This window comes from Anser anser, assembly GCF_964211835.1.
Source record: "Anser anser genome assembly, chromosome: 1".
Lineage (NCBI taxonomy): Eukaryota > Metazoa > Chordata > Aves > Anseriformes > Anatidae > Anser > Anser anser.
Window position 1 is genome coordinate 55,619,918 of NC_139720.1, and position 17,021 is coordinate 55,636,938.

A 17,021-nucleotide genomic window follows, 5' to 3' on the forward strand; every position below is an offset into this window, starting at 1 on the left:
GCACTCCAATTCCCCTCCTCATTCAGAGCACGGCTCCGCCGCGACGTGCTGAATCCCCAGCCACTGACCCCAACAGCGACCCCACCAGCCCCTCAGCCCCGCGTGAAGTGCTTGTGCTGTAAGATAATAAAACCACAAATAAAACCAGCCAGGCTGAGGATCTGGCTCATTCAAGCAAGTGACAACTTGAAACCTGCTTGCGTGTCACTGAGGACCCACGGCAGAAGCAACAGCCCCGTACGAAGCCTCCCAACAAAGCCGCGTGGATGTTTCAAAGCAAAAGGCCTTGCTCTGAAGCAGCCACTCACCCACGCTAGTGAACGCGAAGCGTGTGCTGCGGTAATGCGTGAGCATCAGGAAGCTGTTACCTTTCACTCTTCAGCAGTTGAAATAATTAAACTCCAGGGTATCGAGCCAACATCTGAACACCATTACTTCCTCCGCTTTTACCTTTCCAGCGGACTCCAAATCCATCATGGTAATTATCCTCCGTGCTGCTAAGGAAGCCCCATGAAGCATCTCCAGCAAACCTTCCACCCTTTCATCTGCTTCCTCCACTCATTCAGCGAGCAAGCTGGATTTCATCTCCTCCGTCATGGAAAGGTACTGGCAGAAAGATGCCTTCCTCGTGCACTGCACCCAGCCAGCGTGGGAGAGCGGCCCCGAGCAGCTCAGGGCCCAGGGGATGGCTAGGTGGAAGAGCCAGCAGTTTTGATTAGGAAGCTGATGAAGAAGATGCAGCAAATAGCACTCATCTGTTGTTTTCTTTCTTTCTTTCTTTCCTTTTTTTTTTTTTTTTTTTTTTTCCTGAAAGCTTTGAGTGGGGAAGATATCATGTGGTTTGCAGAAGAGCTGAAATAATCAGCTGGCAGCCTGCTAAGCCCGGTCAGGGATTAGGAACCAGAAGACAGGCGGCTAAACCCAAAAGCAAATAAGCAGAGTTTCCTATAGCTAACGGGCTCACTGGGGCAAGGCCCAGGTACCAGAAGCAGCACAAAACCTATAGGACATGCTGCCCATGACTGTCGCCTCACCCCAAAGCTGTTCCTTGCCTGCTTTTATGGCAGAGGCAGCTGCCCGACCTGCCCTCACCGCCCCACTGAGCTGTGCTCAGCCACTGCCCAGGTGTGGCCAGCCCTGAGAGGGTTAAAGCCAAGCTCATCAGCCCGAGTGATGACAAGTAGGGAAGAAAATATAAGCAAGTAATCATTAATTAAGGTGAAAAGCTGGAAGCAGAGACCGCCGAATGCTAATCAGTCTGACGGGGAGGCTGCGTGCAGAACAGCAATCAAGCTCCTTCAGCTTTAATTACAGCCAGCTCGGTATCAAGGATAAGTCACATTTTCTTCTCCCCTAGCTTTGAGCTGTTGGACCGGTTGGAGCGTGTGTGCTGTTACTGGGCAGACTGGAATTCCCTCCTGGCTATGGGAGCTCCCCAAGCCAGACACAGCGTCTGCCCTTCCCGCTCACGTGCTCCCCAAAACAGGGGCTCAGCCCCAGAGAGCTAAGGAACGGGAGCCTGGGCTTGCAGGGGCTTGCTGGGCTAAATGAACCTTCTCACGCAGGTTTTCCCCCTGTCTTCTTTGTCCCGTGTTATTTAGCCTTCACCCCGATATGCAACACTCAGCCCTGACCTGGTCTGCTTCCTCTGCAAGCAGGGACCACGAGGAGCAGGATCGGAGCATCGCTGTTCCTGACCACTGTTCCCTTCTCCCTCTCTTGTATGCTTTGGGCTGTGAAGTGGGCCCTCGCATCTGGAAACGATGCAGATTTTTGCAGATTTTTGTACCTGGAGGCTGGTGTGACACGCCAGCTGGCCGCCAGCCACAGTGTCACGCACAAAGGATGGTGGCAGCGAGCTGCAGGACTAGCAAACCCCTGGGGAGGTGGCCAAGGAACACTGGAGATATTTCCAGAGGAGCAGCAGCCACCACAGGGAAAGGGAGACAGAGGAATCGGGAACGTGGATGGGAGGTGAGGGAGGCTCGAGGTGCAGAAAGCAACATCAAACACTTAAGTGGGAAAAGAAGAATAATCCCCAGCGCAGCAACAGAGTTGACCTCAGCGCAGGGAAGGGGGTGTCCTTGCAGCTGAGCTCTAACAAGCTGCACAACAGCGTCAGCGAGGGTTAGAAATGCCACGTCGCCTGGGAATTTGATGAGTGGGCAGGACAAAGCAATAAGGGAAGATTTACGCAAGCAGAAGCAGGGGATGCGAAGAGAAGAGGGATAAAGGGGGGGGGGTGGTTGTAGCCCTGCTGCGAGGTCTGCAGCATCTTGCACGCACCAGAGCCCTTCAGACCCCCAGCTCCCATTGCTGCCAGGTGTCCTCATCCCCACTCTACAGCGCCCATAGCACTGAAAGCGTCGGAGGACAGGGACGGGGCCAAAATCTCCTCACCTGTGACCGCAGCTTCCAGCTGCATCTCCAAGGTCCCACCACACACAGGAGCAAGGAAGGACACCAGGATTTCCACAGCCCGTGCAGGGCTCAGGGCACCACTGACGGGGCTGTGCTGCCTCCAATGATTTTGCATTTGGCACAGGCTCACACCGGCATTTGGCAGTGGGCTGGCAGTAAATGGCTCCTCTCTCCCAGCTGGGGCTCCCTCGCTGTCTGAATTAGCTGTAAAGTGAGCAGCGCGGTCCCCGCTGATTTCCAGCCTGCAGTCTGCCGCACCACCTGGCCTCTGCGTCTCCTCCTGGGAAATCAGACTGGGGGGCTTTGCTGGGAGGGTTAGCTCCATGCATGTGCTGGCTGCGGGCAGCAGGGCAGCGAGAAGTGAACTGTCGGGAAAGATTTTCCATCCGCCCCATTCAGGGCAAGCATGTTCACTCTGAAACCTACTGATGCCATAACAGTTAGCTCCAGCACGAAACTCTGGCATGTCCCACAGTGTCGCTGCCCTCACTAGACACTTTCTGCCAAGCTTTCTCTTTTTCACCTGCTCTTAGGGCATTATCAGTGTAGATCTGCTTCACGCTATAGGTTACACGCTCAGGAGCCACACAGCACTAAGCAAATGCCATCTGCAATTAAGGAAAACGAGGGCTGTTGCAAGCATGCAATATTTACTGTAAATATTGAGCTGGAACAGTGGCAGGTTTAACGCTTTGCAGATAAGGCATCTGAGGTCTGGCTGTGGGATTTTGGAGGTGGTTGTTGAGCTCTGCAGTGCTTGAGCTCAGCTTTGTGGGTTTGGATGAGAGAATTCTCTTTCACTGCCCAGAGAAAACCATGTCAGTGGGGATAAAACATGGGCCCGATGATCTTTGCCTATCCTGGAGGAAAGCAAAGCCCCTGGGATGTGATCAGAAAGTGTGATGCTAACAGAGATTTCTCTTTCATCTCTCACCATGGACTTCCTTCCATGGCCTTTCCCAGAGCTTGTCTGTGCTGGTAAATGAAGGAGGACCCGGACCACTTGCACTCACAAGCCAAGTACATCACAGAGCCATGTGCCCATGGCAAAGCTGTCTCATCCACCTCCATCACCAGCCTCCATCAGCCCATGCTGCAGAGCCCTGCACCGGGCAGAGACTGTGTCCAGCACATGTCAAATGCAGCAGGCAAAGGAAATAACCAGGGTTTACTTGGGTCAAGGGAGAGAAACTCCAGCACCCTCTGGTGAACGTGGTTTCTTGTCCCCCATAACCCCAAAGCACTTTACATCCGTCCCACGGTCAGGCCGCAGGGATGCTCGGCCACCCCGTGGGGTGTCATTCAACTGCTCCCACAAACAAAGTCTCCTCTGTGGTTGTTCAGGGCAGAGTGGCCAACAGGGAACAAAGCAGGGGTAAGTTTTGCTCCCAGGAGGACATGGGTCCCACAGCAATCCCACAGTGATGACCATTGTGGAAGATGTCCCAGCCCACCGACTGGTGTAGGCCTCGCGTTCTCCTGGAAGCCCCCTTCACTAGGTTGGAAGGGGCACTGAGGAGAAAAGGTTGAACTAAGTGCACATGGGTGCCACCACAACTGTCATTACATGGAAAAAGGTGTCTTGCCAAGTCAGTAAACCACGCACATGGAGCTAATCCTACCAAATAACATCACTGCTCAGAGAGCAACAGGTCGTTCAGCCCCAGAAGGAAGGGATGAAACTCCTCATGATGAACAAATATCAAAGAGAAGGCAGCAATCCTTCAGGAATTTGCAAAAGGCAGACAGAAAGTAAGCAGAGGGATGAACCAGGTAGAACAACATGGTGGGAGGAGGAGTTGTGGGGTTTGTTTAGGAAGAAGCGAGGGACAGACCTCTAGGAGACATCCTACAGCAAGTACTTCTGGTGGAGCAGGGTCAAGGGAAGAGGCCTGTCCTTTCTTCCTTGAACTTCAGAGAAGCCCCAAGAAGGGCACGCAGATATGTCAGCACACAAGCCTTTCCACTCTTCACCTGCCATGGCGTAAATCATCAGGGTACGAGTAGTGAGTGCTGCAGAGGTTGTATAATCAAGCTGTTGACACAGATGGCTGACTTTTTTTACATGAGAAAGCATTTTGAAGGCCCTCTCTGTTCTGGATGCAAGGGCTAGAGAAGGGGAAGTGGACCAGGACCTGGCCCATGGGAAGCGGCATCACATTAACGTGTCCCTCTCTTCTGCATTTGTATGGTGGATTGTGCCATTCCTAGACAAGCGGTCCAGTAAGTGGAGGTGAGTTTGAACAACCGGTTGACCATTACCACAGGGGCTTTCAGCTTGGCTGTGCCCCTCATTATTCTGCCTGCTTGGGAAAGAAGTGTTTACTCACTGGCTGGAAAACATGTTCCTTTCCTTTGCTCATTTGTAGTGAACAGTCAGACACTCCTGAGATCTTCTCGGAGGGGTCATGGCTAGGAGATTGCCAGCTGTTACCAAGCTTTCCTCCTCCAGCAGTTCCTTCTGAGCAGAGACCATGGCATCTTGCAGCTGGTGAGTCCATGCTCTGGCATGGTTGGCACCTTCAGTGTCCCTCCTCCTGGTGTTCTCCCGTGGGACCTGGGTCACCTCCGTGTTGCCTCCATAGAAGCCTCTGGTGCTGTTGGTGAAACCTTTGCCCACGTTGACCACGTGGACTTTATTTCCAACTCTCTTCTTCTTCTTCCTGTTCTTGTTCTGGAAGAAGAGGCAGGTGAAGACCTGCTTGAAACGCTTTCGGAAATGTTTGGAGATGAGGGCATAGACGATGGGGTTGAGGCAGGAATTGGCGTACGAAAGGCAGTGGGAAGCCAGGCGGCAGGCATATGTGGCTCTGTTGAAGCGAAAGTGGCCAAACCAGAAGCACAGGATGACCAGATGGTGGGGAAGCCAACAGAGGCAGAATAGGATGGCGACAGCCACAATCATCTTGGTGACCTTACGCTTGGCCTTACGGGACTCTGAGATCCTTTCAATGGGGTCTACAGAGGTCCACAGGAACTTGATGGTCCTGGCGTATGCCAGGCTCACCACAGTCACGGGTAAGAGGTATCCAAAGACAAACGTGAGGATGTCCAGAATCTTTCGGCGCTGGTCCTCCCAGATGGGGACGCAGATGGGCACCCCGTGGTAATGGACAATCTGGTAGTAACTGAGGTAAGGCCCTGCAAAGAGCAGGGACAGCGACCAGATCACTATGATGGCCACTCCTGCGTTTCGGGTGGTGCGGAGATCCCGGGACTTCAACGGATAGCGGATGGCCAGGTACCTGGTGGGGAGGGGAAGGAGAAACCAAGCATAATGTGGGTGAGATATCTCGTTGCCCTCCTGCCCCGTGGAGCTGCCATCTGTGAAGCCTTTCCCATGTAGCCTCCCATTTCTCCTCTTCCCCACCTTTCATGAGGGAGGGTTATGGTGAACTCACATAGCTAATGGGATCATCCCAACATGGAGCTGGGAATCTCCATCACCCTGTGCTAGCTCAGGAGGGGCAGGCAATGTGCCTCTTGAACCAGGGAAGAGGGCAGGAGAAGGACACAGAGGGCTCCCTGTTTCTCCTCTGGTGCGTTGTTTCCCTGGGTTTTAGCACTCTTGGTTTTGTATGGTGGACACCAAGCCTCAGAGCATGCTTGCACTCCTCCTGCTCAGGTGAGAAAGAGAAAGGGCTGGGTAATATGGCTGAGAGCTTGGCTGGGTGCTGGGAGAAGGCATGGGGAGATGTGGAGTAACAGTGAGAAGCTGGATCTGCTGGCCCTGCCTCTAGGGAGACCCAATTTGCTCTTTACAGGACATTGAACAAGGTAGGGACTGGTCTTTCTCTTACCCCTTAGCTCGAGAGTGGCAAACACATTGTCCCTGATCTGAGGGACCGAGATGGGAGGGGACACTTGCCTGTCAATGGAGACCGCAGCCAGGGTGAAGCTGCTGGCGTACATGGTGAGGTAGATCAGAAAATGCACGGCCTTGCAGGCAAAGGCCCCGAAGAGCCACCCGTCCAGGGTGTAAATGGTGGCCTGGAAGGGGACACAGCAGACAATGAAGCACAGGTCGGCCATGGCCAGGTTGAGGATGAAGAGGTTGGTGGTGTTATACTTCACTTGGCCATTCCGTAGCAGCACGGCCAGCACCAGCCCGTTCCCCACGGTGCCCAGAAGAAAGATGAGGGAGAAGATGATGGGCACGATGATCCCTGCAGCTCGCAGCTCCGGGCTGTCGGAGGAGGCGTTCCAGCCCCCTGGCATCTCCCCATCCGACAGCGGGGCCCTGTGAGCAGAGAGAGAGACAGCCTGGATTCACGTCCCCATCACAGTGTCCTTTCTCCCACCAGCTCACCTACATTTCTCCTACAATCCCAAAGCTGCTTTTAAACCTTTCAGGATTTCTTGCTTTGGCAAGTCTTCATCCCGGCTGACATTCAACCAGGCTTGGCCAGGGCCGCGAGGACATGGAGAAGGAACACCCCCCGGCAGCAGCACCCTGCACTGTGCTGTATCGCCTTTAATGTGCTTTCAGATCAGAGTTCAACAGGTCTCTGAAAAGCGCAGGTGGGACGCATTTGATCTGCGGGTTTGGGGTATTGCTGACCTGATAGAAGGGCAGGAAAGGAAAATTGGGTTGCTGGGTCCTATCTTGTCCTTGCCTGCTGGCAGGACTCACTTGTGCTCTCTCATCTCTGCTCTTTGCGCAGCTCTGGGCTGCCAAGCATCCCCCCCCTGTGATGTGGGAGAGGATGGGGGGGGACATTGAAACACAACCCGATAGTCATCACAAAGGAGTGATTTATCCCAAAGCTCGAGGAGCAGCGAGGTGCTGACATTTGCTGCCAAACTTCCTCCAGCACTGAGTAACACCGTGCTCAGGCAGGGAGCGCAAACACCCTATCTCCTAATGAGCCTTCGCCTTATTGTTCTATCATTAGAACAAATTGTCCTTCGCTGAGCAGCAACCAAGAAGGAAAGACACCGTTATCTAGCAACTGTTGACATGCAATTAACTCTTTTGGGGTCGTGCGAGCTCTTTCACCCCGTGCTCCCCCATCTCTCTTCTCATGCCACTTCTCCTTCACATCACCCTCTGTACTGTGCTGGAAACTCATCCCTGGCTCTGAGCTCCCCTCTGTCCTACTGCTGACAGCCCAGCTCCTCCATCCTGGCCCCATGGGACCTTCTTGCATGAGCAGAAGACCACGTTGTCCCTCTGGGCCCACACCTCGCATGTAGGCTGCGAGGAGCTGTGGGCACACGCTCATCCCTGCTCAGGGAGCCCTGAGGCTCGTGAAGCTGGCACTCACCTTTGCGAGAAAGGGCCTTCAGCTTCTCTGCTTGCTCAGGGGAAACCTCCAGAAGAGCCTGGGCAGCAGTGGCGAGGAGGAGGCAGCCCCTCGTCCACGTGGGACAAGGACAGTTTGAGCAGCGCCGTCACCCCTGCCCAGTGCCCCAGCACTCCCCGCCAGCCGCCAGCTCTGCTCTCTTCTCCTCCTCACTCCCGCACTCGTCTCTCTCCTCCTGGAGCTCCTCGCACGCTCGCTCTCTCTCTGTCTCCCCCTTTTCCCTCCCTCTGCTCTTGCTGCTGATCCATTGATCTCTCTCTGTTTTGTTTTTTTCCCCTCTCCCTGTTGTTGGGTTTGGAGTTAACTCCTCTCTGCCCAGCTTTCCTGTGGGTTCAGCAGTTTCCCCGCTCCCACAAGGAGGGGACAGCGGAGAACAAGGGTGCTGCTCCTTGCTGGGAGAGGCAGGACAGGGTCCTGCAGCCCCGTCACCTCTGTGTGTTCGGGAGGTGCTTCCCAACACCTCCAGGGAACGTGGATGTCCCGCCATGCCTGACCCTTACCTTGTCCTCAGCGTATGGGGCTAAAACCTCTGGAGCACGAGCAATTAGTTGCTATTTCTAGCTGTTATTAATTGCTAGCAGCATGGCAAAAAGTGCTTGTTGTGCAGACCAGATCAAATCGCACCCAGCGTCAGACCTGGAGACGGAGGGCAAAGCAGGCTTTTGTTTTCTGTCCAGCGCAGGTCTGACCTCTCACCAGCATTCCCCTCCCCGGGGAGGGAGGACAAGCAGTCCAGGGACGGCCCCACCAGACATCCAGCTCCGTTATCACCCTGCAGGACAGCATGTGCTCCGGCTGATGTGACAAGAAGCAACTGCGACCCACACAGCCATCCTCCGCTGAATCCAGCCCCAGGGTGCGACACACGCCCTGCAGACCTCCAGGACCACCAGGGCCGAGCATGGCTTGGGGGTCCTTTCTGAGCAAGACCCAAAATCCAGCAGCTCCCCTTTGCTGGGAAGGTCCCGGATGCCTCTTCAAGCACAGGAGTGGGCAGGATGTGGAGGAGGAGGAGGTGCTGGACCCTTCCCCTCTGTGGCAGCCTCCTCTCCCTGGGGCAGCACGGGTGCGGGCGGTTCGGGGGAAAAGAGGCAGAGGTGAGGGTCCCGCTGCCCCTGCCCACATTCACCCCACCCGCTGCACCTCAGCCCAGTGGGAGGCCCCCGCTGCCCCCCCGATGTCTGGAGGGAGCAGGATGTCCCCGGGCAGGCGGGCGGGCAGCCGGGTATCAGCATCTGCAACCAGGGAAAAGGGGAAGGCCGCGCTCGGGACGTGGCGATAACCCGGGGGACGCGGCCACAGCCCGCAGCACCGCTCACCATGCAGGGCCCCTGCCGCTGCCTCCTCCTCCTCCTCCTCTTCCTCCTCCTCCTCTGCCTGCTGCCGCTGCCGCCGCCGGGTGCCTCAGGCCTGGCACCGCCGCCGCCGGAGGACCCTCGAGACCCGCCACCGCCACCCGGCACCGCTGACCCCGCTGCCCGCCTGCTGCGCGGCCGCCCCTCGGCCCCGGTGCGGCCCTACAGCCTCTCGCTCTCCCCCGAGGACTACCGCTACGCGCCCAAGCCCCGCCATCTACGGCTCGGACGGCTTCGCCGGCTGCTGGGCTCGGCCTTCGACTCCTTCTGGATGTCGGCCGAGGAGCCGGCGGGTCGCAACGGCACCGCCGCCACCGAGGACCTGGAAGCCCTGAGCCGGGAGCTGGCGGAGGGCGCCGGGCGGTACCGCCGCAAGCTGTGGCGCGAGGCCGAGGGGCTGGAGCTGCCCACCCTGCTGCCCCCCGTGCCCGGGCTGCCCCCCGAGCTGCCCACCGCCGTGGCACGGCGCCTGCGGCAGTGGCTGGTGGAGTGGGCCGCTTGCCGCCTCACCTCCACCTGGGTGGACCTAGGGCCCGTCTTCTGGCCCCGCTGGGTGCGCCATACCGCCTGCCAGCCCGACCCCTCCGGCTGCTCCTGGCCCCCCGGCATGGCCTGCCGTCCTGCCCAGCTCACCCACCTCAAGCTGCTGGCCTGGCACTGCTGGGCCCCGCGGCCCCCCGGCCCCCCGCACTGCGCCTGGCGCCAGATCCCCTACCCCGTGGTGGTCGCCTGCAAGTGCTCCTGCCGCTGAGGGGCTGGGGAGCAGGAGAAAATAAAATGCCAGAAGCCAAGCGGGCCGCCCCTGGGTGTTTATCTGGGGCAAAGGACGCGGGGTGGATTACTCCCTGGCATCGCCGTGCACAGGGGACTGAGGGTGGTGGGAGTGGGGCTGAGGTGTGGGGAAGATGTGGGGGGGTGTGGGTTGAACTTCAAGGTGGACATTGCAGCATGGAGAAGGGCTGGAAGAGAGGCAGGTTTGGGACTGAGGTGTGACAGCACGGTGAGGGTTGTTCATGAGGGTGGGTGGAAGTGGAGAAGGCAGGAATCCAGGGCTGGAAGTGTCCTTGTTTGTATGGGGACTGGATGGGATGGGGCGCTCTGGTAGCTTAACGCACAACGGGAGAGATAGGTGAGCCCACACCTACCCCACATTGCCTGCAGGGTGGTGGCTCGGGATGGGGACGGACCAGCATCGGGTCCCAACTGGGGTGGGCTCACCTGGGATGGGTCGGGCTGGGAACTACAGCCTGGAAAGGCGGCACCTCCTGCCTTTGCGTCCTAACGAGCAAAAAGTCCTCTGCTTTCTGGGCTAAAAGCCATAAACAGCCGCAGATCAGACCTCCGTCAGGAAGCCTTGAAGAAAATAAAGAGCTGGAGGATTCGCCTGGGAACGAAACGTTCTTGCACCTCCTGCGGTCGGCAGCGGCTGCGTTATTCAATCGCGGCGCTCTGTGCCCTGACCCGCCCGCCTCCCCGGCGCTGCAGCTCCCGGCGCCGCGCAGACCGCAGCCTGCTGCACAGCTCGGCCTTGAAGCAGCTGAGAGGCAGCGGGGACGGAGGGGAGAGGTTGGGGTATCCAGAGGAGACGAGGAGGATGGGGAGTGTACATGTGCGTGCAAGGACACGGGAGGGAGGCTGCATGACACACGGTTGGAGCAGAGGCAATTTGAACAAAGCCATCCTGTGATGCCCAGGACTCGGCGTGTGCCTGCTCGAGTGCTAAATCACCACCTTGGCAGGGCTCGGAGGAACAAATGCAGAGATGCCAGCCTGCTGTGTGTTCTCTGCCGTGTGAAAATTGCACTTGATGGAGGGAAATTGCAGGTTGCTGTCACCCGCTCGGATGCATGCCCTCTCGCCCATCTCCTGGGCTTGTGCCACGTGGGGCGAGATGCAGCTCTCGGGGCTGGGGTGGGAGCCCGGCGGTGAGGGTAAAGTTGTAGGGCTGATCTCAGGCACCAAGTAAGCCTGGGAGCAAGGAGCAGCGGTGCTGGGGCCAGCCTCTGCCCTCTTTCCCAAATTGGCTGCTGGTGGCACGGGTTGCCAAGGGCTGATGCACAGCCTGAGAAACCACAGCTCCCAGACGAGAAAGCAAGAGCCGGACATCTACCCACTGCACTGCAGGAAACCTTTAATGACACAGGGGCTGCTGCCAGTGCACCGCAACAGCCAGAGCCTTCCACAGGCCGTATGCCTCGAGGTCCCACATCCAGCAGCACGGTGCTCGAGCCTTCCCCCCACGGCACAGGCACTTGTGTTGGTCACGGTCAGAAAAGGCACCGAGGGACGCATCTGGTGGCCCCTCAAGGCAGCGCTCCGTGTTTCCGTCCCACCTCGGTGAAGGCCTCCACGCAGCGGTCGATGTCCTCGTCGCTGTGCACAGCCGAAATCTGGACCCGGATGCGGGCCTTCCCCTTGGGGACCACGGGGTAGCTGAAGCCAATGACATAAATACCTGGGGAGAAAGAGCACGGAGAGCTGGAGCTGGCCAGGAGGGAAGCCTGAGGTGGCAGTGGGTGACAGAAAGGCTCCTGGCTCCCCCTCTTCAATCTCAGCAAACATTTCCAAGCTGGATTTCAAGGGGTACCTGCTTCTGATCTCTGATGGACTAATGAAAAATCCCCTCTCCTCTGGGAAGGATCAAGAGGATATTTGCAGCTGGAGGGTACAGAACTAGCAGATTTCATGAAGGAATCTCTCTGGAGGAGAGATGGTGGTGGTGGCACCATCAGACGTTGATTCCGTCGAGGCATGCGCCTGCAGCCAGAGCTCCCTGCCCTGCTCACCTCTGCTCAGCATGTCCTCAGCCATCACTGCAGCCAGCCGGGCGTCCCCGAGCATGACGGGACAGATGGGATGGTCTTTCCCTGAGATGGTGAAGCCGGCTGCCGTCATCTTGCTTCTGAAGCTGGTGAGGAGAACGAGAGGAGGAGTAAAAATTTGTCATCCCTGTCCTGGGGGACCACTGCTGTGTTCTCCCTGGGAGATCAGGCCACTGAGGGCCAGGTGTGATTCTGGTTCACATCTCCTTCCCCTGAGGGCCTCCAGCCGTGACTGCAAAGTGCCTCACGGCTGTCAGCAGAGGGTGAACACACACACAACTCGCTCCCAACGAGCCCCTTCCTGTGCTCCCACCCCACCCGGGGCCAGAGGGGAGCAGAGACATGGCCCCTCACCGCTGGGTCTTGGCGGCCATGGACTGGGCGATGGCGTTGCTCTCCATGAGCAGGTCCAGGGCCTTGGAGGCGCAGCCCACCACGGCGGGGGGCAGGCTGTTGGAGAAGAGGTACGGGCGGGAGCGCTGGCGGAGCAGATCGATGAGGGGTTTGGGGCCCGTCGTGTACCCACCTGCGGAGGCAGGGAAGAGGAATGGGCGAGGCACCCTTGGTCCTGTGGCAGGGTCCCAAACCGAGCCTCGTGCCACCGGCAGGACAAGGAGAGCATGCGTTTGTTGTTTTTAGACAGATGAAGGCAACGTCAAAGCGATGCTGTGGAGCACTTTAGGGCATGGGCAAGGAAATGCCTTCACCTGCAGCTCCTCCAAGAGCTTTTCCAAGGGTGGAGTTGATGATGGTGACCTTGTCCATCACTCCCAGGAGCTCATCAGTACCCCTGCAGAAAAAGGAATGTCACGTTAGGACCCGTGCCAGCGCGTACCAGGGAAACTGCTCTACACCTGGCACCTCGAGGGAAACAAAGCACCACCAGGCCGGTGGCCAGGCAATGACACAACACCCCCAAGACCCAAGGGGGCCTTCCACGAGGCTGAAACGACCCCTTACCGGCCGTTGGGCCCGAGGAACCCTGTGGCATGGCATTCGTCGATGAAGACCAGGGCGTCGTACTTCTGGGCCAGCTGGCAGATCTCCCGCAGGGGCGCGATGTCACCGTCCATGGAGAAGGCACCATCGGTGGCCACCAGCCGCAGGCGGTATTTCTGCCGGAAGGAAGAGTGGCACGCTGCGAGGACGTCACCCTGAGGAACGGGGCTGGAGAAGGGACCCAGCCCTCGTCCCACCTGCTGTAGGGAATGGGTACATCTAACCGAGATGGGGGTTTGTGTTGCAGCCAGCTGCATCCCCACATGGCTTATCCATGCCAAACAGCAAAAAAAGGATGCCCATGGCACGGGAAAAGGCCGAATCCTTCAGGGCTGGTTACTGCCCAGACACGTGGGAGCCTTGGGGTGGGAGCACAGCCCCGTACCTGCGCGTCCTGCAGCTTGGCCTCCAGGTCCTGCATGTCCATGTGCTTGTAGCGGTACTTGTTCGCCTTGCACAGGCGGATGCCGTCGATGATGGAGGCATGGTTCAGCTCGTCGGACAGCACCGCGTCCTCCGGGGTGAGCAGAGCCTGTCCGTGCCAAACAGACGGGATGAGCCTCCGCTGCAGGGTGCCACCTCACCCGAATCGGGCAGCCCGTCCCGGTGCGGAGGACAAAGCTGCATTTGACTGCAGCTGCCACGTCTCTCCTGGCGCTGCTAAATTTTCCACTTTCCTGCCCAGCTCCCTTATCCCCTGGTTTTCTGAGGGCTGAGTAAACAGCTCCACACGGCCAAGGGCACCAGGCCTGGGCTCTCCACCACGGAACCTCTGCAGGACGTGGCAGGCTCTTTGCTGTCCTTCCCCTCTTCTTTGCCAAGCACTACAAACCTCAAAGATGCCGGCGTTTGCATCGAAGCAGCTGGCGTAGAGGATGGCGTCCTCCCTCTGGTGGAAGCGCGCGATCTTCTCCTCCAGGTCCTTGTGTATGCTCTGAGAAGAAAGAGAAAAAGCGAGCATCAGTGCTTGGGCAGCGCGAGTTCTTGCTTGCCCGCTGCTGATGGGTGCATTCTGTGAAGGGAGAGAACAGACGTGTTTTATCCAGGAAAGGTTTATGTGGGGGAGAAGTTAATGGGCCCTAAAACCACAGTGATCGGCTTGGATGCCAAAAACCCAGCAGGGAGACTCCCGCAGCTCCCAGCCACGGGGCAGCAGCTGCAGGTTTTCTGTGTTTAACCTGCTGGGGCTCTGAGAGGGATGCAGGGGGGATAAATTGGGGTAGGTTTGACTGAGATGGTTGAAGTCTAGGATTTTTAAGCGGGCCTGGCTGCAACCCTGAGTGCTGGGAGGGGTGGAGAACGGCATCTGCTTTCTGAATGCAGGGGGGATTTTGATTCTTCTCCTCTCCAGGGAGGGAATGGTTTAAGCCGGCTCATTTCCAGGATGAGAAATGGATGAGAGAGGGGGAACCTTTCCCGTACCCTGCTGCCGAAGGAGCAGCCCGGTGCCCGGTACCTGCGTGCCGCAGATGAAGCGCACGGAGCTGAGGCCGGCGCCGAACTCCTCGAGGGCTCGCACGGCGGCGCGGATCACCTGCGGGTGGCTGGACAGCCCCAGGTAGTTGTTGGCGCAGAAGTTGAGGATCCCTGCGGGGCACGCGTTAGGGCCATCAGCTCCGCCACCGCGACGGGCACCGGGGACCCCCGGGGGACACCCCCCGGGGACCCCCGCACTCACCGGCGCCGCCGCCGCCAGCCAGGCGGAGGTGGGGGCCCTGCGGGGAGGCGATGACCCTCTCGCTCTTCCAGGTGCCGGCGCCGCGGATCCCCTCCAGCTCCCCCTCCAGCCGCCGCCGGAGCTGCGCCGCCGCCGCCCCCGAAGCCGCCCGGGAGCCCCCGGCCCCGGCCCCGGCCGCCCGCGCCGCCGCCCGGAGCCACATCCCCGAGCCCGAGCCGCTGGGGGCGGTGCCTGCAGGGCCAATGGGAGGGAGGGGAGGGGAGGGGAGGGGAGGGGAGGGGAGGGAAGGGAAGGGGAGGGAAGGGAAGGGAGGGGAAGGGAAGGGAAGGGAAGGGAAGGGAAGGGAAGGGGAGGGGAGGGGAGGGGAGGGAAGGGAAGGGGAGGGAAGGGAAGGGAAGGGAAGGGAAGGGAAGGGAAGGGAAGGGAAGGGAAGGGAAGGCAGCCCACGGTTTGGTGCCCCAGGTGGGTCGGCACCCCAGAGTTTGGGGAGCCCAAGGGACTGCCCCGCTGCCCACCCCATTTTGGGGTGTGTCGGGGTGGGGATGGCCCCGCAGTGGGGCTGGTGGGATCGTGGCACCGGGTCCCGGTGCGGCACTGGGCACCCCATGAAGCAGGCGTTGGCTCCCGCTCCCAGTCGGAGCGTGCTCCTCTCAAGGGCAGCCAAAAGGCTCTGGGCCAAGGGACCGCGAAGAGCAAATGTCCCTTTATCGGTCGGGGGTGGTGGTGTGAGCAGGCAAGGGTGCGCTGTGCTGGGGCTGCAGGTGCTGTGCGCAGGATCTTGGAGAGTGGCTCGTGTGCAAAGCACGGCTTTACCCCTGGGGCTGCATGCCAGGAGCAGCCACCCCGTGCCAGAGGGCAGAGACACCCTGGGCTGTCCCCAGGCCATGGCTGGGATGGCCACCAGCAGCCCAGCCTGTACTTTGCACCCTGGTGTGGGAGCATCCGCTTCCCCAGGCTGCTGCCCCCATTCCCCCTGGCCTTTGCAACCTGCAGATCTTGCTGGGAGGTCCCCAATATGTCCCAGGCTGTCAGCACCCCAAAGGACTGCAGGAGCCTCCAGCCCAGTGAACTGGGGTCCTGCAGGCTACTGGGGTCAGGAGTGCCCGGCTCAAAGTGGTGGGACATTTTGCTCCTGAGCGATTTTGCTTCTTAACCACAGGGTTTGGATCCTGGAGAGGAGGGGATTTTGGATGCCTGGGGCTGAACAGGCTTGGACACCCCCTTTGAGAGGTGTGGAGGCCTTTTGGCCCAGGTGATATGGGGAGGAGGCTCTGGCCCAAGGGATTTAGGCACCTTGACACATGTGAGTTGGACTTGCCGAAGTCTGAAGGATTTTAAATAAAGCCCATCCGCATGGTTTAGGAACCAAAGGAATTTAGGGATTTATGGGTGTCCAGCAAAGGGGACAATGAGCTAAGGGCCTGTGGGATTAGCCCGATGAGTTTGGGTGTATCCAGCTGAGAAGACTGAGAATCCTGTGGTCTGAGAGGTTTAGGACCTACTAGCTGAAGATCAGGTGCTCGAGCTCAAGGAATCTGACTGCCTTTGGCCAAAGGGATTTGTGATCCACAGGCCCAATGGGTTTAGACACCAGAATCCCAGCTGGGTCAGGTACCTCTGTCCTCCACTGTAGCTGATTGGGGATCCTGTGGCCCCTCATGTCCAGAAGGATTGGGGACCTAACTCTTGAAAGGGAATTTGGATCTTCAGCATAGGTGGTCTGGAGGCCTTTGATCCAATGGTCTTAAGAACAAGAGCCCAAAAGGGTCCATGTGCCTCCAGGCCAAGGATTTCAGTAACCTGAGCTACAGGGTGCTGTACTGGGGTCTTCTAAGGCTAAGAGGCTCGTGCACCATCTACCTGAGTAATTTAGGATCATCAGGCCAGTGGATCTGGGAACGAACAACCAGGAGCATGAAGACCCTAGGACCAAGGGATTTAGGCACAGCAAGCCTCAGGTTGCTCGCCCAGGTGATGGTGGATCCTGATGTCCAAGGAGTTCCCAGCCGGTATGATTTGGGATCATTTGGGCAGATCCTACCCACGGCTCTCAGACCCGGCAGGGCAGTAGGGCCGTCCCATGGTCTTCCTGCCAGCCCCGCGGGGAGGGACGCTGTGGGGCCGGGCCGGCCCTGGGGCTGTGCCAAGGCCCTGGTGACAGCGGGGCCTTGCCCATCCCCACACCCCAATGGTCCCTGCCACCACCCGTCTGCGCCGTTATCTCCAGCCCTCACCCGCTGGGTGGCGGGCTGACTGGGACATGGGGCGGGAAGGGAGCGGGGAACCCATTTTCCTCCTCCTGGAAGGGCTGCGGCTCTTGTCGGGCTGTCCTCCCTCCCTCCAAGTCCTCAGCCTGCTCACCACAACCCCCCCAGACCCGCAGGAGTTGAAGTCCTGCCCGGCCCCAGCAGACGCACGGGGTCACCCGCGCTCTCAGCAC

General features: G+C 58.8%; 3 protein-coding genes across 3 annotated transcripts; 1 reads left to right on the top strand and 2 right to left on the bottom strand.

The window, feature by feature from the left end:
• Positions 1–1,366: 1,366 nt before the first annotated feature.
• GALR3 (galanin receptor 3) lies at positions 1,367–8,145 on the bottom strand. Its single transcript, XM_083838161.1, has 3 exons — positions 7,689–8,145; positions 6,290–6,661; positions 1,367–5,666 (listed from the first exon to the last, which is right to left on the bottom strand). The coding sequence occupies exons 2-3, from the start codon at positions 6,637–6,639 to the stop codon at positions 4,781–4,783; spliced, it is 1,236 nt and encodes a 411-aa protein (XP_083694287.1). The 5' UTR covers positions 6,640–6,661; positions 7,689–8,145; the 3' UTR covers positions 1,367–4,780.
• Positions 8,146–8,836: 691 nt separating this feature from the next.
• Positions 8,837–9,970, top strand: LOC310892429 (noggin-like). Its single transcript, XM_083820201.1, has one exon. It carries the CDS (start codon positions 9,048–9,050, stop codon positions 9,831–9,833), a length of 786 nt encoding a protein of 261 aa, XP_083676327.1. The 5' UTR covers positions 8,837–9,047; the 3' UTR covers positions 9,834–9,970.
• A 1,226-nt stretch (positions 9,971–11,196) lies between these two features.
• On the bottom strand, positions 11,197–14,806 carry GCAT (glycine C-acetyltransferase). Its single transcript, XM_083820200.1, has 9 exons — positions 14,582–14,806; positions 14,360–14,490; positions 13,736–13,837; positions 13,289–13,435; positions 12,865–13,019; positions 12,612–12,694; positions 12,259–12,430; positions 11,869–11,990; positions 11,197–11,537 (listed from the first exon to the last, which is right to left on the bottom strand). Exons 1-9 carry the CDS (start codon positions 14,781–14,783, stop codon positions 11,386–11,388), a joined length of 1,266 nt encoding a protein of 421 aa, XP_083676326.1. The 5' UTR covers positions 14,784–14,806; the 3' UTR covers positions 11,197–11,385.
• Between the last annotated feature and the right edge of the window lie 2,215 nt (positions 14,807–17,021).